At 40.8% G+C, this 21250-nt stretch overlaps 1 protein-coding gene across 1 annotated transcript; it reads right to left on the bottom strand.

Moving 5' to 3' along the window:
* Positions 1-11423: 11423 nt before the first annotated feature.
* Positions 11424-21033, bottom strand: CNOT9 (CCR4-NOT transcription complex subunit 9). Its single transcript, XM_044669435.1, has 5 exons — positions 21027-21033; positions 19656-19765; positions 15330-15428; positions 15070-15161; positions 11424-13719 (listed from the first exon to the last, which is right to left on the bottom strand). Exons 1-5 carry the CDS (start codon positions 21031-21033, stop codon positions 13551-13553), a joined length of 477 nt encoding a protein of 158 aa, XP_044525370.1. The 3' UTR covers positions 11424-13550.
* Between the last annotated feature and the right edge of the window lie 217 nt (positions 21034-21250).

Below are 21250 nucleotides of genomic sequence, written 5' to 3'. Positions count from 1 at the left end.
GTGACCAGCTTCAGGAAAGGATCTTTATTTCCTGAAATAAGAAGATGTGGTCTTATTTATCAAACATAAATAAATAAAAATGCCTCTAATTAAAAGAAATATCTCTTTATTCACCTTTGACCAAATTAAATGGGGAGTAGCTGAAAGAGTAATTGGTTTTAGAAGGTATTTTCTCTAAGGATGCACCAACAATAACATTACTTCAATTTTTTTTTCAGCAAATCAAAAAACCTCTGCACTAACCTCAGTGTCTGTTTTACTTTGCTATGGAAATAGTTTTTGTTTTAGTATATCTATAGACTGTAAGTGGAAATTACTTGGGTGATAGAGAATTTCAGTAAGTACTAGGAACTTTGCCAGTTTGGACCTCTCTCAGAGCAGGAATGTTTGTCTAATAATAAATTGTCTCTGAGAGACTGGCTAAGCTTTTCTTCTTTAAGTCCAATACCCTCATTTACTGCTAAGAAAACCGAGATCCAGATTTGCCCAATATTACATAGTAAGGGAGTAGAACCCAGCTCTCCTCCTGAGTTTCAGTCCAATCTCTACCTTATACCACTTTCTGAAATAGCTGCATGATAAACTAGATGCAGACCTCTTGACCTATTAGAATGCTATTTTAAAAGGGAGTGAAGTTAATCTGGTATCACTTATTTTTATTTTTAATATTTTTATTCAGTTGTGGAATGGCTATAACAAATTGTAGCACATGGTTGTGATGGAATACTACTGCACCTGGATGAAATTATAAAGAGTGAAATGAGCAGAACCAAGAAAACATTATATACAGCAACAGAAATACCTCTTTAACCCATGTTCTTCTATGCTTTTCAGGATGAAGACTGGAGACAAAGACTGGGGAGAGAAGGAAGCCATATTATTTTTAAAATGCCATTAAAAAAGAGTTACTCTTAAGAACAAAAGAAAGATTTTGCATTTGCCTACGTTTTTCTGTTTTAAAAGAAGAGAAACCAAGCTAGATCTAGGAGCCAGTCTATTCTGTGCTCTGTATCTTCTACACCTCAGCACCCCAGTGTTAGACATATAATCTCAGAAAAGACTTTGCTCCTCTTGCCTTGCCTTAGTGGCGATGGAGCACAGCAAGGTACTCCCACCAATATAAATCCCTTCAGAATCTTGAAATCCTTCCCATTATTTTCTCTCTTGGTTCTTTCACAAGGTTCACAAGGTTCTTTCCTCCAGCTTTCCTATGTCTTCTCAGTCTTCTGGCCATGCTGAATCATGGAATGTTGGAGTTGGAACACTCATTCCTAGGGCCATCTAATACAATTTGAACCCAGATCCTTCAGATTACAGGTCTAGTGCCACCTAAACTGCCTCCCTTCCTATCTTCACTGGCCATTTATTCCCCCTCCTGTACTTTGAGAGCCACTGGAATTAGCTCTCATCTCAAATGTACTCTATCCTCATCTCTGCCTCCTAGAATCTCTCCTCCTAGAAACACAGAAGAAAAACAACTGCTTGAACACATGGACTGATGGGGATATTATTGGGGATGTAGATACTAAACAATAACTCTATTCCAACTATCAATAATATGGAATTAGGTGGTTTTTTTTTAACCCTTACCTTCCATCTTGGAGTCAATGGCAGAAGAGTGGTAAGGGAGGCAATGGGGGTTAAGGGACTTGCCCAGGGTCACACAGCTGGGAAGTGTCTGAGGTCAGATTTGATCCCAGGACTTCCCATCTCTAGGCCTGGCTCTCAATCCACTGAGCTACCCAGCTGCCCCCCTGGAATTGGGTCTTAATCAATGATACCTGTAAAACCCAATGGAAGTGTGCATTGGCTAAGGGGGGTTTGGGGGAGAGGGAAAGAACATGAAACATGTAACTATGAGAAAATATTCAAAATAAAAATTAAAAAACAAAACAAAACAAAATAAAATACTATAAAAAAAAGAATCTTTCAAGACACACAGCTCAAGAACCACCTTCTACAGGAAGCTTCTTCTGATTTCTCTCCTCCTCCCTGAAAATTCCTAGTGTCCTCCCTTCTAACTACTTTGAATTTGACTATGTTGGTTTAATTTTGTAGTTTTTCTATATATTTAATCATTTGCTTGTTGTCTTCTCCCATAGAAAGAATATCCCTTGAGGTGGATTTGTTTCATTTTTTCGTATTTTCCCAGAACCTTGCATGATATCTCACACATGATATCTAGGGTTGGGACTCCAAGCATTCCATTGAAAAAGGGATAGTCTCCTTCAATTTCCTCTGAGCGGTGTAAACAGTCTAAAAATCAAAGGGTAAGGCAAATGGCCCAGCCTTCAGAAAAATAGATTTTTTTTTCCCCCTGGCTTTTAAAAGATCTCAGAACCAGCCAGAGCTCTCTCCCAAGGGTGTACCTAAAGCTGGAATCTAATCTCTTCTCCTTCCCTTCTCATCCTTGCTGGATATCTCATTCTAAGACCTGGGCACTTCTCCATCCTTTCCTTTCCCTTTTTGTGGCACAACAACACCTAGAGCTGTCATTTGTGTCTGAAAGATGGGATCCCCTTTATTTAACCCTAGATAGCTCCTGGACACTGGAGCATCAGAAAGGACCATGAAATGGAGAATGCCTGTGGTCATTCCATCTACTGTTTAGCAGTTGGAGAAAATAGATCCCATCTCTCTAAAACTCTCCTAATGCATCCATCCAGAGATTATGCCTGGGACATCTAGTTTGAAATATCATATATATTCTATTTATATATACATACACCCACATATAGACATCACACACACACACATAGAGTCATCCCTTCCACACTGAGTAGGGTTTAGGGGTATGATGCCCCACTATCTAGAAAATCCACGTAAAATTTTTGGCCCCTCTCTTCATCCCAGAGAAGAAATCTGAATTTTTTTCTTTTTCTTTTATGGGATATTTACATGCTTATAAGCATTTCTGAGTTACTAAACTTTTTAAAGATAGCTCTATATTTTTAGCCTTTGTGTGTCATATGCTGGCTTTTGCATTATTTTTGCAAACTTTATCTTTTTTCACTTATTTTAACTTTAAAAAAGAAATGCTGTATGTTTATGATATCAAAAGATAAAGTATGTTGGTATTCTATAATACTATACAGATCTTTTTATGCATTTCTGAGTTTCTAAAGTCTTTCTGTCAACTGCTGACCTTCCTGTGTCATCTGAGATTTCCACAAAACTCCTAAAAAATTCCATTTAATTCCTTATGCTGACCCATGCATGATATATTGAAGCTGTGATGAGGAAAAGTTATAATGTGGAAAGGATACACACATACACCCTTTCCACATTATCTATATATGTATATGAGCTTAAGAGCTTAAAGCTGCAGTAGGACTTTGGGAACACCTTGTATATATATAAATATCCTCTCCTCATATCTTTGTATATTTTTTATCTTTTTTTCTATTTCTGTCCCTAATCTCTTTGCCTAATCTTCTCTTGCCTCTCTCATTCTTCCCCCCTCATCAAAATGTTTCTTCAATATTTTTTTCCCTTTCCCCATTTTCAAAACTCACTTCCTTGTCCCCTCTCCCTTCTCCCCTCTTCTCATCCCCTCCTCCCATCTCTTCCCCGCTTATTTTCAGACCTATCCGTATACCCTGAGTCAGTCTCAATTCCAGGCATTTCCAAGCTAGAAGACAAAATGTATGAGTTCTGTCCCTAGGGTAGGACTTTCCATCTTGGCTTCAATATCTCCAGGTACCCCCACTAGGACAGGCTTTAAAAACATTCTTCACAAAGGAATTGGAGTTGGAACTCCAATATCTGGAGATGGGGATAGATGGAAAAGAATAGTGGCTAGCAAAGGATTGGGGTAAGTGACAGAGTGGAAGAGAGGTATTAGGGGAGATTAATGGGGGGGAGTGAGGTCAAAAAACTTTGGACACTAAAGTGGAGTAGGATCAGATTGGGCTAATAGGGTAATTCCTAGGAAAGCCAGTACACCAAGATGAAGTTAATGGATAAGGACCAAGAAACACTATAGCATCAATAATACATCCCATCCTCCTGCCTCATTCTGCTCCATTTCTCTCCCCACCAGACCCTGGGGAACAGGGGCAATGATCTTCTATTCTAATTTTGAGGCATAAATAGGAAAGACTTTTGGTCCAAGGTTATAGATACCAAGATTCAGGCCCTTGATATCCACAGACCATGTAACTTTGATCTAGTTCCTAGAAAATGATTGCCCTAGAATGACTGACAACAACCTTTAGATACCAGTATTCTGGCTGGGATTCCTGGGGTCCTAGAAGTAGGGTGGGAGAGCAGTGACTCCAAGAGAATTGAAGGAGAAGAATTTAGGTCATGTTATCCATCTCTCTGCTTCCAGGCAGGGTTATAGTTGACCTGGTTCAGGAGAAAAAGGAGAATGAAGTGGACATGGGCCAAGATCATAGAACTATGGAATGTAAGATCTGGAAAGGCGCTTAGAGATGGATCAATAAGTCCAACCTTCCATTTTTACATATAAGGAAATTGAGGTAATGAGGAAATCTAAAGTCTGGGAAGTCTTTTATAAAATAACACACATTAAAAACAAGCAGAAGTAATTAGAACAGGGTATACATTAACTATAACCATTAACCATCATGAAAGAAGAGTGAATAAGAATTCAAGGACAAACATTCCTGATGGAGACTTGAGGGGTATAATTGGAAAGTTATTATACATCATTTTATGCATCTAAATCGATTAATGATGCCTTCTCTAGTATGGGGAGGGGAGAGAGGGAGGAGGATACCTGGGAACTTTAATGTAACAAATAACAAAAAAAAAACCCTGAAAAAATATCTTTCTAAAAATAATAAATAAAAAACAAAATTGATTTAAATGTAAATATTTGTGATGAAGCTTAATATTGTTTATAATACTCTTTTTTTTTAAACCCTTGTACTTCGGTGTATTGTCTCATAGGTGGAAGAGTGGTAAGGGTGGGCAATGGGGGTCAAGTGACTTGCCCAGGGTCACACAGCTGGGAAGTGGCTGAGGCCGGGTTTGAACCTAGGACCTCCTGTCTCTAGGCCTGACTCTTACTCCACTGAGCTACCCAGCTGCCCCCTATAATACTCTTTTTAAAAGAGAAAAATGAAAATGAAATTCCATTTTAGAATCTCATTGTGCTTCCTATAGAAATATCTTCCATTCTTTAGGGATAGGGGAGAGGCACCAGATCTGTAATTTCACAAACCCATAATGGTTGCTTCTGGTTAGAGCTCCCTCCATCAACAATTCCCTTTTTTCCACTTCTAGCCCTAAGGAATTGCGTGGGGGTTCTTAGAAGTTAAGTGACTAGCCCAGGGTCTTAAAGCTAGTTTTTTTTTTATCAAAGGCAGGACTTGAATCTAGATTTAGGGTTCTCTCCACTATTCCTTACTGCCTATTGACTGCTTACTATGTGCAAGATTCAGTGTTGGGCACTTCAGACATAAACACGTATAAGGCTTGGGTTTCCTAGGACAATCTATGCTAGTAAATGTAAATTAATTGTCTTTCCAAAAAAAAAAAAAAGTACTCATGACACACTTTACAATTTCAATTTAAAATTAAATTTGTCTAACTTTCTTAAGTCTAGAAAATCAACAAAGTTATAAATCAAGTCTTTGTTGCTCTGACTTCCCAAGTGTAAATGCTCATATTGACAGTTTTTAACAATCTTCTTGAGAGTGGATACAAGTTGGCTCCAGAACTACCATCAGGATTAACCCTTTTTGGGTTCTACACTCTTTTGGCAGTCTGGTGAAGCCTAATTATCCCTTATCAGAATGTTGCTAAATAACTGAAGGAAATGCTAAATATTAGTTGGTGAAAGTAAAGATGTAATTTTTCCCCCACCCAAGTTCATAAATTCCCCTGAAAGCTATTTGGAAGGGCTTGAACCTGGTTCATGACCCGGTTAAGAACTCCAGCTCTAGGATCTTACAGCTTTTGGAGAACAAGCACCAAAAGAGATTGATCCACTTATAATAAAAAGGTGATCTTTGGAGAGCTGGATCTCACATTACACTCAAATACCAAGTAGTGGATAAAAAGACGAAAGAGATGTATAAAAGAACCAAAAGGCTAGAGATTTCTGGCTGGGATGAAGGATAATGAAATCTGGTCTTTTATTGTGATGTCTATACTTACAAACAAATTTATATTTTCCCCAGCTAACCTCATCTTAACCAACTGCTTTCAAAATATCTACCATTAAAAATAATTTTTTAGCCTCATAGCCAGCATCCCTGAAAATATTCCATTGCGAAGCTTAGGTTTCCTCAGGATATTTCCACACTTCCTGTTCTGGGATGTTTTCTTTTAGAAAAGATGCCTCTAGAGCGTACTGGTGACCAGGGACTGAATGCCACATAGTGATTGTAGTAGTCTGAGGCTTGAATCCCTTGATTAAATGCATTGCTACTACTTAACAGGCTTAGGAAATCTTCGAAGGCGTAAAGTCAGTCTTAAGTTTTAAAAGATGTGATTTTGTGCTCACTGTAGATGCATTCAGCCTCAATAGAGGGAAGGATTATGGGTCAGGAGAATTAATTATGCCAGCTATGTTCAAAATAGAATCAACTGCCATATGTACATTGGAATTTGGGATGACAGGTTATTCTCAGACTCCCAGTTAATAAGATACCATTTTTGTACAATTTCACAGTGCCTAACCCAGAGCCTCACACAAAGTAAGTCCTCAGTAAATGTTCCTTGATTTCCCTGATTTCTAAGCCATACTCTCTGTTCTGAGAAGTTTCCAGTGATCCTGTTATTGGATGAAGAACTAATTGTTCAGAACTCAAATCCTTGCTTTTTCAGGAATTCAGAAATTTCTCCACATTTAAACCATGGGATAAATGACCACAGTCCTTGGTCAGTAAAGAAGTTTGGTTCTATTATTGTTAATGACAGGACCCACCCATCTTTCAACAAGAGCAATGGGGAGATAGAGTCAGAGATAGAGAAGAGAAAAAAAGAGTGGGAGAGAAAGCGGGAGGGGGCAAGGAGAGAAGACAGAAAAAGGAAAGGAGAAAAAAGAGAAGAAAGAGAGAGAGGAGGGAGACAGAGACACAGATACACACAGAGAGAGGCAGAGAGACAGAAGTGGGGAAGGAGAGAGAGAGAGAGAGAGAGAGAGAGAGAGAGAGAGAGAGAGAGTCTGACATAGGCTATGCCCTTTGTTTTTGTTATTCTAAATTTGACAAGCATTATTAAGCATGAACACTTCCACATGCCAAAAAAAAGAGGGTTTCATATGAAACTGAAATGCTATTCCATTTTGCTCATTTCCTCTTTTGAAGTTTAGAATAAATTCTATATTTTATTAATTTTTTCAATTAACAAAAATCTATCTATAAGTATTTTTATACTAACATTTTTCCTTATTATCTCTTTGGGGTACAAACACAGCAGTGGTATGGCTGGTTCAAAGGGCAGGCATTCTTTTAAAGCCCTTTGGGCATACTTCCAAATTGCCTCCCAGAATGTTTGGATCAATTCACAACTCCACCAGTAATGCATTAATGTACCAATTTTGCCACATCCCCTTCAACATTNAGAGAGAGAGAGAGAGAGAGAGAGAGAGAGAGAGAGAGAGCAGCTAGAAACGGACAAAAGGATGGAAAACAGGGTAAATATTAGAGATAGTTCAGGGGCAGCTTCTGCAGAGCTGTCCCTAGGGGAGAGGGTTTTGAGTAGAAGCCAGAGTGTTGGATCACAAATGGGACAGAGCTGGTTTATGGGTGGGGAAAGATCGGAGGGTAGGTAGGAGTTAGAGGCTGGGTACAGTTGAAGGCAGCACAGGTTGAGGGAAACTGGACAAATCCTCCAAGTCCTCTTACCGTGGCCAGGCCAATCCAAGGTCCGGTGCCGGAATTCCTGAGAGGGGCACGCTCTAGGGCAGTTGGGGGACCTTCTGCCCTAGCAGCTCCAGCTTCTTTCTTCTCTTCTCGGCTTGCTGTCTCCCCGGCTCCTTCCCTTTCTTCCCCCCCTCGCTTCGCTTCTTCTTCGGTTCCAGCCTCTGCGACTGGCTGAGTTAGAGCAAAGGGAAGGGGGTTGCGGGGAGGAGGGGAGCGTTTTGCTCAGCCCTGCCTATCAGCCTCTTAAAGGTCCAGGACACGGGGCTGGGCGCAGAATCTGACCAGGAGGAGGGGTGTGAGGGAGGGGTCCCACCTCTTCTCTGAGAAGAGGCACTGGCGGCGCCTATCTTAATTCCAGCCCTGACCCTATGTCTTCAGGAGCTCGCAAAGTGAAATCTAAGGAGCGTCTGGAGCCAGTACAATTCGGTGAATCACTGCTTCTAACTCCGGCAGTTTTCCTGCGGGTAATTCTCCGATCTCTGCTATCTTTGTGCCTAGGCTTTCTCTTTAACGGTTTCTGTTTCCACTGGCCAGGTCCTCTGCGTCTCTCTGACCTGCTTTGTACAGCACCTAGCCAGCATCCCGGCAGGAGGAAGAGGAGGATTATGGTAATCCCAGATTAACCCGGGACTTCATAGCGCCTTTAATAGTGCCCAATAAATATTTGTCGGATCAATGGATGAATGGGCTGGTGAATGGCAAGGTCCCTTTGGGAGGAACTAAGCCTGAAGAGGGTCGGGAATGAGGAAGAGGAAGCCGTTTAAGTTCTGAAGAAGGGAGAGCTTGGACCTAAAGTAGGAAGCCCAGTGTGGTCGGTGGGGGCAGGTGGAAGTACAGCTGAAAGGCGCCCGAGTCCCACCTCAGCCCCCAGCACAGGCATTCTGACAGGTGTTTTGTTGACATTTTCCAGAGGGTGAAACTCAGCCTGAGACCTAGGGAGGAGCAGACTGTCCTGGTGTCAATAGCTGAGGCAAACTTGGCTCTGTCTTCTTTGAAACCTCACCGGTGACCTGAATTGGGAGCTACCTACCCAGCCTCTTTGATTCTACCTAGGTCTAGACCAGACCGGCTCTGCAAGTCCCCCATGCTCCAGAAAGATCAGGTGGACAGGCCAATGAGGGGTTCATGATACTGGGGTCAGAACTGCCACAAGAGAGGGGCCCAGGGACTCGGTAGTTAAAGGAGCAATGAGCACCCACATTCCTCCTTGTTGATAAGAAACCTGCAAAAGGCTTCAGGAAAACTTCCCAAAAAAGATGGTCTTCAATGGAGACATCACAGACGATCATTTATATGCCATGATTTTAGATACAGAAAACATCTCCTAACTCTCAAATACACTTTTTGCAATTATCCTCACAATTCCTAAAATTTCACTATTAGAACCTCATTCCTCTAGCTAAAGGTACAGGTCCCATTAAAACATAAGGACTATAGGAAGGTCTGTATTCTGTGTACTATAGAAGATTATTTTGTAGGACAGTTGGAGTTTCTTTTGTCACTTAAATTTATTAGTTTCCTAAGACTCTGCTTGGATATTAGCAGATGGTAGTGGGAAAAGAACCCAAGGGAGCTAAAGGTAAGCAAAGATGCTACCATTAATGGGAAAAAGCAGGAGTTTGGAGCCAAGGATAGACCACTTACTTTACAACCCTCTCATCCTGGTCTTAGTCCCTCCCTGAGATCTGTTCCTGGTCAGATCCTCCCTTCCTATCTTTCCTTAAGCCTCTGTCCCTCATGAACTCTGGGGCCCACATTAATTGTGGAATCCACCTCTCTCTGTGCCTCTAGTCTTATGTCTTGAGTCTTTCCCTCCTGGGAAATTAGGAAAGATTAGACACTCAAATAAAATGATTTTAGAACTGGAATCATTGCCATCTAGTCCAATGTCCATTTTATAAATTAGGAAGTATTGGTTTAGAGGGATTAAGGGACTGATTTACCCAAAGTCATATAACTGTCAGGGGAATAGCTAGAAACTGTTTCCTAACTCCCAGATCAGTGATCTTTTCGCTATCCTCCGATGCTGACTTTGGTTAGCACCATCCCAGAGGGAATTAGAGGGAGATCGAGTCAACTGCAGAATACCAGAAGATAAATAGGACCCTGACTCAGCAACTATCCATCTGATTTAAGGTCCTAACAGGGACCAGGGTCTTGTTCTTTTCCCTTCCCCCATTGTTGTCTATTATTAAAAGGGCCAGAAACCTGAGCAGGACAGCAGTAGCCCAGGGATCTTCTGGGAATTGTGCCCGGGAGAGGACTGGTGAGAGGCCCTAAGCCTAGCAGAATAGTTGGCAGAAAGCTCTATCACCACTACCCTCTACCCCAGCTTCCTCAATAGCAACCCCATTTCTGCATCTTTAGTGGTCCTATTTGGGAAAATAGATCTGTAAGGCACCATTTTTCACTTTTTACCATATGATATGGCTCAAGTATATCTCTTTAATTGAGAGTCATGTGGCATGAGGTCAGAAGGTATTTTGGTTCTCAAGGAACCCAAAATCTAAGGTCTTAGCACTTTACTGTACTCATCTTGCCACCTGGAGTTAACTTCTTGAAACTTCCCCACAGAGCTCCCACCCATGTCTGTTTCCCAGGGTCCCTGCTTTATCAACTCGGGAGGCCTTCTTAACCCCTTTTTGCTCTTAGCCTTCTACCCCAGATAAGTTTCTTTAAAGGTTTTCAAAACCTTATTAAGAAGGGGCAGCTAGGTGGCTCAGTGGATTGAGAGCAAGCATTAGAAACTGGAGGTTCAAATCTAGCCTTAGCCACTTTTTAGTCATTTACCCCCCACTATTTAGCCCAATACACAGTATTGATTCTAAGATGGAAAGAGAGCCATGGCAAATATCTAGACTTTGTTTCAGCTAAAGGCTTCCCCTCATTTTATGCTTCCTTAGCATAAAATGACAATTTTGAATGTCTCTTCTCCCAGCCCCAGGTCATTTTGCGGGAGGGTAGGGCTAACCTGTTCCAAAAAAGACAAATAATGTAAATGAATTATTCTGGAAATTGTAAGGCTGCAGCAATTTCCTGCCCCCAACATCATCCATTCCTTAATTCAAAGTCATCTTTGGCCATTGCAGTACAGCAAACATGCTGGCAAGCAAAGGCTAACTGTGCCCCACAGAGAAGCAGGCAGCCTTCCAAGGCCAGGAAAATATGTAAGAGGAATGAAAACAGCACTGGAGGAGGGCACTAAGATGCAGTTTTTTAAGGGAGATGCAAAGAACCATAACACAGAATTACTTGATGTTTACATCAGCTGTAAAGTCCAGCATTTCCCTGGAATTTGTTGAATGATCAAAGTCAGGAAAGGACAGGCTGGGTAACCCTTCTAGAATGTAGTCAGAATGGGAGGCAAGGGAGGTTTTTGTCTCTAGGGTATAGATGAGGTCAGACAGAAAAAGACACCTTCCCTGGCTCTTATTCTTCAGGTAGATATCCCACCTCTTCCCAAAGTGGCCCAAATATAGCACACAAAGTGGAATACTAACTCCCTCTGGAGGTAAGCCCATCTGACCAGAGTTCCTAGGTGTCCCAAAAACACACAGATAAAATCTCCACTTGAAAAAAAAATTATTACAAAACAGAAGCATGGTTTATTTCAATCCTATTGGGATGAAAAAAAAAACAACACAAAATGGGATATTCTTTACATACATGAAATCAAAACCAACTTGCAAGGAATAATACCCATCTTTTCCCTGCCTCCTATATGGGGTCCAAGGCTGGTTGGGGAGGGAAAATGGGGCAAGAGTTAAGACACTATTGGCACAGTAACATGGCCAATGCACCAAAAGACAGGAGAGAAGACAATTTCCCAGGAAGGAAGCCCTGGGCTTCAATTGCTTCCCCAGCAGAGGGGGAGTGGAAAACCTTTGGCTCAGCAAGAGTAAAGTTGGCAGGGATCAGGGTTCCCCTCATGGGCCTCCTCTCTTTGTAGATGACAGGCCAAATGGAGTCAGGCAGTTCATGGAGCACATGATGCCTTTGGCTTTCTCCAATCATTTTTTTTCCTTGGGCTTGGATTATACACAGCAGGCTTCTTTCTCTCCCTTCTGGAAGGGAGCTTCATTGGTGAGAATACAGAATCCAGTCTTGGATCCAGCATAATGTCTAACCAACCTACAAAACTGACAGTGGTAGCCATCTTGGTTCTGAAGAGGCAGAGGCCAACCAATGAGGCCGGCTCCCTTTGTGAAAGTCGGCCTTAAAGAGCCCTTAGGTTGGCAAAATTGCCTCTGAAACACTTTGTGAGCCTGGCCCTTGTGATTCTTCCACCCCCCCAAAACCTGTTTGGATACTTTAAGCTATCTCAAATGGGAAAAAGAACTGTAGTCCCTCCCTCTTTAGGGTTGAGAATATTATCAACCCTATGTTGGACAGAAAAACGGAGGGGGCCCTTCACCTGTCTGGACATTAGGCTTCAAACTTACCACCAAAGTGGAAGCATGGCCACCTGGGCACAAGAGGCAGAGAGGGAAAGGGTTTTTTTTTTTGTTTTGTTTTGTTTTGTTTTTTGTTTTTTCCACTGTATGAATAGGAAAATAATCTTTTAATGGCAACCCTGTAATTCCCAGACAAAAAGGGAATATGCCAAGGGGGACAAAGAATCAAGCACATGGGGCCCTGCCCTTGATATATGTATAAAGCTGACTCAGCTAGCTAATACTGATTCAAGTAGAATGGTGAGGCAACAGGAGCTACAGAAATGGACCCTAGAGCCAAGGTTGGGGTTCTGGGACTGGCCCCTCCATCTCCATCCTCACCCTCTTTCCATGGGAAAATTCCAGGAAAACCTTGAGAACATGGGCCAGGAGTGTCTCCACACCCTTCACTTATAGGACAATCTCTTAAAGGAGGGGAACAGAGAGGGATGTGAGGAGAGGCAGCAGCTAAAGCCAGAAACAAGGCCTATCACTGGAGGCAAAGTTCCTTGTAATGGGGGAAGCAGTGGGAAGGGGGGATGGGCAGGCAGCAGCACTCAGTTTAGGGTTAGGGAGCAATAATGGTGGTGGGCTTCTACTGTCCTCTGGCTTTTCCCTAGTTTTTCGCCCCCTCCCACTGTTCCCCCATCTCTAAATGGCTCAAAGCAGCTTATGACTGGCTTGCCAAAGGGGATGTAATTAATGCCTGGACCAGCTTTTAAATTTAGCTTGTGTAGCTAAGACTTGTAAACAATGCCAAGTGACAAGGTTTTGCTGAACATCTCAGTCTGTGTTCACTATTTACACCTCTCTCCTTGAGGGAAAAAAGAACAAAAAAAACACCACTGAGAGAGAATGAAGAGACATGTCTCGAGTCTTACAGGAAGGCAAAAATGGGAAATGCCACATGGCTTGGTCCCAGGCATCCACCATGCCCTATGGTGCAGCTGCTGTTCCTGTTTCCCCTCCCTGTTAGAGAACAGGAGAATGTAGGGGAGGGGGGGTTGTCTTGGGCATGCTGTATTACTGCATCTGCTGGTGTCGCAACCCCCCAGGCTGGGAGGGGTGCTGGGAGGAGAACCCATTCCTTGGAGCAGTGGAACGAGGCCAGGTCTTCCGGGTGGTCCAGGATGGCACCCGAATGCCTCAGTGGGGTTTGTCCCTTTTCTCCAGTGCGGTTTGGCGTTGAGGTCAGCGGTAAAACCTGAGCTGCTTTCCTCGATGGTTCTCCCTCCCTTTCCCCAGGCTGGGGGGCAGCGGGAGGGAACAGGGAAGGTCACTGAGGGGGCAGGGGGATGCCACGGGGGTCAGTGACCTGGCCTTCCTGCAGGTTCTTCACCAGCTGTGCGAGCCAGCGCTTGGTGGTGGTGTCATCTTTGAGCACCTGGGCAAAGGTGGTATCTTTCAGCTGGTCAGGCAGACATTGTCTGAGTGCTTCACGTGCCCTATATTAGAGAAGGATGACCAAGAGAACCATAAATAAGCCCATACTTATAGGTCACAGACACAGGAAATCTAGAGTATCTACAGTTAGCTGAAATCAATAACAAAATCATCTATACCCTGTGCCACACCTTGTTTCTGGGTCTCATCTGTGCCACTTGTCTGCTCCCTTCATCCCTGGAGCTTAAGCATTCAACAACACTCCCCTTCCCCCCCCACAATGGAGTTTGGTGGAGAAAAAAACAAACATAAAAACCCAAGCTTGTTCTGGTTCACTTACTTTTGACTTGATGTATTTCAATAGAATGCTATTAAGTTATAAAAAACATCATTCTATAGGTTTGGGTAAAAGTGGAACTAAAAATCACTCACTTTTCAAACACTGGCTTAAATAGGAAAACTTCAGGGGCTGAGCTTCCAAAGAAAAAAATTGGAGAAAAGGTCAGGAGACTGAACACTGAAATACTCTTTACGGCTTCAAGTACTGAGCCTGCTTTAATGCTACAAGGGACCCCATTGATTAGAAGCTGAATTCAGAATTAAACTGGAGTCTCAACTTCCAGAGACATACAAATGAACCTGCCAACTGGCCTTCACTATAAGTAATGGTCTTAGAAAAAGCTCCAGCATTTATTTGCTGGTCAGCATGTCTAATATACACAGCATCTTCAAAACTGTTTATTTGGATCCCAAAAGGAAAGATTCAGAAGTATAGTGAGATGAAACAATTGCTTCCAGGACCCTCAAAGGAGGCACAAGACACAACTAAAATGATGGTTCATGAAGACAGCTGCCAAATCATTCCTAAATGGATGTCTTTCTTGTTTTTCTACCTGGGACAATGAGAACTCCCAACCACAAAGGCTAAAGTACACTAAGGCAAGGCAAAGCTGGAAGTCCCAGTCATCTAGCATTTCAGATCTGGATTAAAGGAAACATGTAGGTCCAGTTGTTATGGGTTTTTAAATTAGTATTTCACATTATTAAGATATTCTGGGGATAGCTAGTTGGCTTAGTGGATAGAGAGCCAGGGCTAGAGATGGGAGGTCCTGGGTTCAAATGTGGTCTCAGCCACTTCCTAGCTGTGTGACCCTGGGCAAGTTGCTTAACCCCAATTGCCTAGCCCTTACCATTCTTCTACCTTGGAACTGATACCGAGTATCAATTCTAAGACAGAAGATAAGGGTTTGAAAAAAAAGATATTCTGAAAGTTGACCTTGGAAAAGCAAAATAAGGCTCTATCCCTTATTTGTTTCACTATGGGACATGAGGAAGGCAGTATTTACTCTAGTGTGGAGTGATAATTTTGCTGGCTCTTTCCTTAATTCCTTAAAGATCCTACAAATGTTTACCTGGGGTTGTCTGAAAGGCGAAGGTAACATCTGACTACGTGCTTCAGCAGACGGGCAGAAGGTTCCTTGGACAGTTGTAGGACCATCTTACCCTATTTCCCCAAAATCAAAAACAAAATATAGTAAATGCATGCTACTTACTACTCAAAGTTTCCAAACTGCTACTACCAAATTGAGGTTTCATCATGTTGCCTAGCCCCAGTAAGAAAGGGACTAAGCTATAATTTTAAGTAAAAGGAATGGCAGATGAAAGAACTTACCAAGATCATGGCGACATGGGAGAACCGCTCATATGTCTGACATATATAGGCCAGTCCAGTGTCATCCAGGAGAATCTTCTGAAGTATGAATGTGGCAACCTGATTGGTGTCAAACAAAGTGAGAAGTCTGGCTTTTTAGAAGCCAAATGTCTTTAACACCTTCACTCCCTCTAAGAGTCCCTGCTGGTTACAGTAAAGTGATCGGATGGAGAACTTAGGGCTCCATATTTCAAAGAGAGAGCAGAGTAGATACCTAGCCAAAAGAGAGAGCCAATGCTAACTACTAACTTTAAGTTAGCTGAGGCTATTCAAAGGTAGTGGACAGAGAGCCAAACTGAAATAGTTTTGACATAGACATGGACCCTACCAGGTTTTTTTGCTTGAAAGAATTACTCTGGTTTGAAGAAATTTGGTCTTAGGCCTTCAGGATTCAGTTAGGTCCAGTGGTCATTTCTAGATGAAGATTTAGGAGAATGTGAATATTTTCACTTTCTGAAAAATCTTCAGGAAATTAAACTCCTATGAAGTTACCTCAAGTCAAAACCCTTCCTGTCTTGGATTATGCTTATCAACACTTATGCAACTAAATTCAATATGTATTTAAATATCTATTTCATGCTGGGGAAACAAAGACAAAACAAGAAAAAGTCTTTGGTCCTAAATAAACTTATGTTCTTTGGGGTGGGGTGAAGGACAAGACATTTATTTTTTAAATTTTTATTTTGAATATTTTCTCCTAGTTACGTATTTCATGTTCTTTCCCTTCCCCCCAACCCACAATTCCACTGGGTTTTATATGTATCATTGGTCAAGACCTAATTCCATATTATTGATAGTTGGGACTAGAGTTTAGTGTCTACATCCCTAATAATATCCCCATCAGCCCATGTGTTCAAGCAGTTGTTTTCCTTCTGTGTTTCTCCTCCCACAGATCTTCCTCTGAATGTGGCTAGTTTTCTTTCTCATAAGTCCCTCAGCCTTGCTCTGGATCCTTACATTGCTGCTAGTAGAGAAGTCCGTTATGTTCGATTATACCAGTGTATCAAGGACAAGACATTTAAACTGATAATACCATATGATTTGAGGAGGGAGAAAGCAATAGCAACTAGAAGAGTTAAGAAAGGCTTCCTGTAGGAAGTGGCACCTGAATTGAATATTGAAGGACATGAAACAAACTCAGCAACAAGATGGAGATAGACTGAATTCCAGTTATGCAGGATAACCTGTACAAAGGCAAAGAAAATGGTATGGAATACCATACACAAGATACAGCAAGCATGTATGTGCAAGAAAGTGCATGAAAGGGAGTTCTGGAAAGGAAGGTTAGAAACAGACTATGGAAGGGCTTTAAATGCCAGTGAAGAAGTTTGTATTTTATCCTAGAGGCAACAGGGAGCCTCCAAAAAGAATTAACCAGAGGGATTGATGTGGAGGAGAGACTGGAACAAAGCGTTCAATTGAGCTTAAACCAGGATAGCAGTCACATGAGTAGATAGAGAGAGAAGTGGATGTAAGAGACATCATGCAGGTAGAATCAACAAGGTAGGGATGAGAGAGACAGTCAAGGTTTCAAATCTGAGTCACTGGGAAGAAAGTAGCTCACTTAATAGAAACAGGGAGGTTTAGAGGAAAGAGGTATTTAGGATGAAAATTAAGGTGTCAACTTGGACATGGTGAGTTTGAGATACCTATGAGACCATCCCAGGAGATATGTACTGTAGGCAACTATTGATATGGAACTGAAGCTCAAGAGATGGGGAATGGTCTGGAATTGTGATTTCATCAGTGTAGGCAACTATGGACATGGAAAATCCTTTCTAGCAAGGCAGAACAACTTATCTTCAATTTATAGTCACAGAAAATTGGTTAGGGGACTGGGAGGTTAAATAACCTGATAATGGTAATAGCCAGTATATGTCAAATAACAGTCTTGAACTTAAGACCTTCCCATGTCCAATATGGCCTCTCTCAAGAGAGATGAAAGTATAGAGAAAAGGGGAGCTAGGTGGCTCAGTGTATTGAGAGCCAGGTCTGGAGATGGGAGGTTTCTGGGTTCAAATCTGGCCTTGGGCATGTCCTCCTAGCTGTGGGACTTTGGCCAAGTCACTTAATCCCAATTGCCTAGTCCTCCTTACTGCTCTTCTGCCTTGGAACCAAAATACAGTATCAATTCTAAGAAGAAAGTAAGGGTTTAAAAGAAAAGTACGTATAAATAGATGGGAATCATTTGCATGGGAATGATAATTGAGCTCCTGGGAGCCAATGATCCCACCAAGAATGAGGGTATATAGAAGGAAGAAAAGGCCTAGGAAAGAAACTTAAAGGAGGAAGACTTGGATAATTATGGGGCAAGAGAAAGTGAAGAGTGCGATAGGTAGAGAAACTACCAAAAAAGCTATGTTACAGAAATTGGAGTAAAGATCCAGGAGAAAAGTGTGGTCACGAATGTCAAAAGCTGCAGACAATAAGAATGTAAGCTGACAAATGCTAGATTTGACAACGAAGAGACTATGGGTAATCTCTGGAAAGAGCAATTTCAACCAAGTGGAATGGTATAGCTAGACTGCAGTGAGCTGAGGTCAGAAGTAGAGCCAACAAGGAAAGATAAAATAAAGAGAGAGGGGACAATAGCTTGAGGGAGTGGAAAGATCAAAATTGAGTTCTTCAGGGTTAGAAGAGAATGAAATATGTTTATAGGCGGCAGATTATGAGGTGAGACTGAAGAAAAGAGATGAAGGCATGGCTGAAGGGCTCTCAGAAGAGATAGATGAAGATGGGGCTAAGGGTCCAGTTTGGGCAGCAGTCAAAGATGCAGAAAGTAGAACCGGTGTAAGAGCAAGTTTGTTAATGATACAGTGGAGATTCCAGAAAGTTCAGGGGAGAGGAAGAAGGAAGAGGGAAGGAATTCTAGAGGAATAGAAAATATACCACTTAAGTGTTTGCCATATATGCAGTCAGCCCTGAGATACTTGGTGAGTAAAAGTGAACACTTATGAGGTATTTAGTAGAGAAGGCAGTGTGATATAATGGAAAAGTACTACTATTCCTGGGCAAAAAATTGACATTTACTTTGCAAGTTATGACCTTTTTGAGCTTTAATTATTTCATGTGTAAAGTGGGGAATAATACTTGCACCATCTAACTTATAGAGTTGTAAAGAAAATGCTTCATAATCTTTGAAATACCACGTAACTGAAATAGTATTATAACTATTATTATTATAGAAAACTGATCCCTATACACAATAACTTTACAGAAAGTGTCACTAATCCATTCTTCTTTTAGTCTGTATTTCTTTAATTTAAATACTCTAATACCTTTAAGCAAAAATTATTTTCTAACCTGAATTATTCTCATCATTCCCCTTTTAAACATTCCAGTTTAAAAATTTAGAACTGGAGAAAACCTTAGAGGAGATCTGGGTCAACTTTGCCATTGAAAAAAATGAGGAAATAGTGGCCCAGAGAGGAAATTACTTGCCCAAAGTAATTTACTATAGGTAGTAAAGTACAAGTGATTTAATGGACCATACATTGATGAAATGCAATGTAAATAAAAAATTCTTGAAAAATAATCATCTGCTCTAAGATGATTCTTTATCAAACCCAAGTGGGCCACATATCAGGAGCAGTTCCACAATGCAATGTTTTTGCCTTTTAACTAATTTATTTTAGAAGGCAGAATATTCTTTTGGGCAGATAGGTGGTACAGTAAATAGAACAAGGGGCCTGGAGTCAGGAATATTTTTCTTCCTGAGTTCAAATCCAGTCTCAGACACTTATTAGCTGTGTGAAAATCACTTAACCTTATTAGCTTCAGTTTCCTTATCTATAAAATGAGTTGGAAAAAGAAATGGCTACTACTCCAATATCTTTCCCAAGAAAACCCTATATGAGGTCAGAAAGAGTTAGACATGATAGAACAACAAAAGAATACTCAGACAAAGATCTGAACTGCAGTATGTCTTTTTTCCCAAATGGGTGCTGGGAAAGTAGAAGGTACCAACTCCAGCTATTCAGATGTAGGGAACACGAGCTTACAATAATTCATCACTGAAGTTTAAAAAGAGAGTTTAATAACAGTAATAATTAGGCAAGAATAAAGGAGTATTATTCTTTGGAATCACCCACCAAGATTCAAACCATGTATTTTATTTAAATTAAAAATATACCAAAGAAGATTTTCTATCAAAGTTGCAAAAAGCTAAGTTCAAGCATGTTTCATAAGAGGTTCCAAAACTCTGAATAGACATAGACAAAACAAATAATGGTTCTAATGACCAAGAACCAACATAACGAAAACCTAATTAAAACTGAAAGCACGTACCGTTTTGGAAAGTTCACTTCCAGATTCCATAATGCGCAAACATAAAGGGATAATTTCTGTAGTCAATAAGAAGTTGATTACTTCTTGTTCATCTGTTTTGACCAGGGCCCCTAAAGAAAAGAATTATGGACAAATGCACTTTATTTTCAGACAGTGTTCCACTTAAAAACCACGCTGAATTGCCTCCCCTGTTGGTTGGGAAAGTACAGAAACCATAAAACAGAAGCCTGGTCAAAATTTTAGTGGCTGTGGTTTGTATCTAAGTGGAGATTAGATTCCTACCCTCCTAATGATTATTAAGCTAGGAAAAAAAAAAAAAGGAGTAGGCTATCAGTCGCCTGACAAATCAAAGGTTAGGCCTCTGGGAACACTTCATATTTCCATGGTACTGGCCCATCATATGGTTGTCAACTAATACCACTTTCTATTTGTCTCAGTGGGCAAACCTTTAAAAAAAAGGCAAGCTATGATCTAACTTTTCCTGAACTTCTTTTAAGTTGCAGTGAAGGAAGGAAAATGCTATTCGATAGCCCTAGGATATACCTTGTTGAAAAAGAAGAAAGGCCATTCTGAAACTAGACTTTTAGTGAGTATGAGTTTCTAAATATTCAATAGGCAATTATTTATTTAGCTGTCTCTATCAAAGAACTTACATATTTTAAAGACAATGTGATATAGCAGAATAAGCAACAGATGGAGTCAAAAGATCCTAGTTCCTTCCTGAATTTTGTTATTGGGCATTTTCAATTTCTAAGGTTCTTTGGGCTTCCAGACTGACAGCACAACTGCAGATGTCAGTGATACAGTCCTAATGTTCTACCTAAGGAATCTGAACCTGGAAGGCAAACACCTTGCTTCAGGCAATACACTACAAAATATGCTGCATTACATGTCTAAGATCATATTTCCCCCTCCTAAAATAACAGTTCACATGGAAGCTTTATTTATTGGAACTAAAAACAGAAGTTGGCAAATGCCACCACTACTAATCACTACACTTCCATATTAAATCCACATGAGATTACAATGACAACTGCATTCTGTACTCAACCTCTACAACAATTTGCAAGTCATTAAATATGGACTCAAACATCATTTTCTTTGCATGATCTGACAAGCTCAAGTCCTTGAAAACATTACAGGAGAAGGAATTGATTTAGTAGTGCTGCTCTGAATGCTCTTCCCCTTCTAACCTTTTATAAAAACATCATTACACTGCAATAGGTGATAAAAGTAGCAAAATAAAGATGATGAGTAAATATCTTTTTTTTTTTTTTTCAGAAGAAATGTTAAATGTTTAAAAGGCTAAATTAGGCAGTTTTTATAGTTTGGAAGCAGAAGTGCTTGAATTGGAAAATATTTCTAACTCACAGAACATCTAGGTATAGAAATCTTATACAAACCAACATTTACTAATAGTGTATAAATCAATAAATAGTCATTTCTTAGAAGGGTAAAAGACCAACTATGTCTTTGAAACCTGAATCCTAGAAACTAGGCTATCCAAGCCTCTAAAGTTACAGGATCTTTCATCACTCATTTTAATATTGGCTTACACCGCTCTCTTAACAAATTCTCTCTAGTTATATATATAT

The sequence above is a fragment of the Gracilinanus agilis genome, chromosome 3, assembly GCF_016433145.1.
Source record: "Gracilinanus agilis isolate LMUSP501 chromosome 3, AgileGrace, whole genome shotgun sequence".
NCBI lineage: Eukaryota > Metazoa > Chordata > Mammalia > Didelphimorphia > Didelphidae > Gracilinanus > Gracilinanus agilis.
This window is presented reverse-complemented; position numbering and strand designations above follow the sequence as displayed.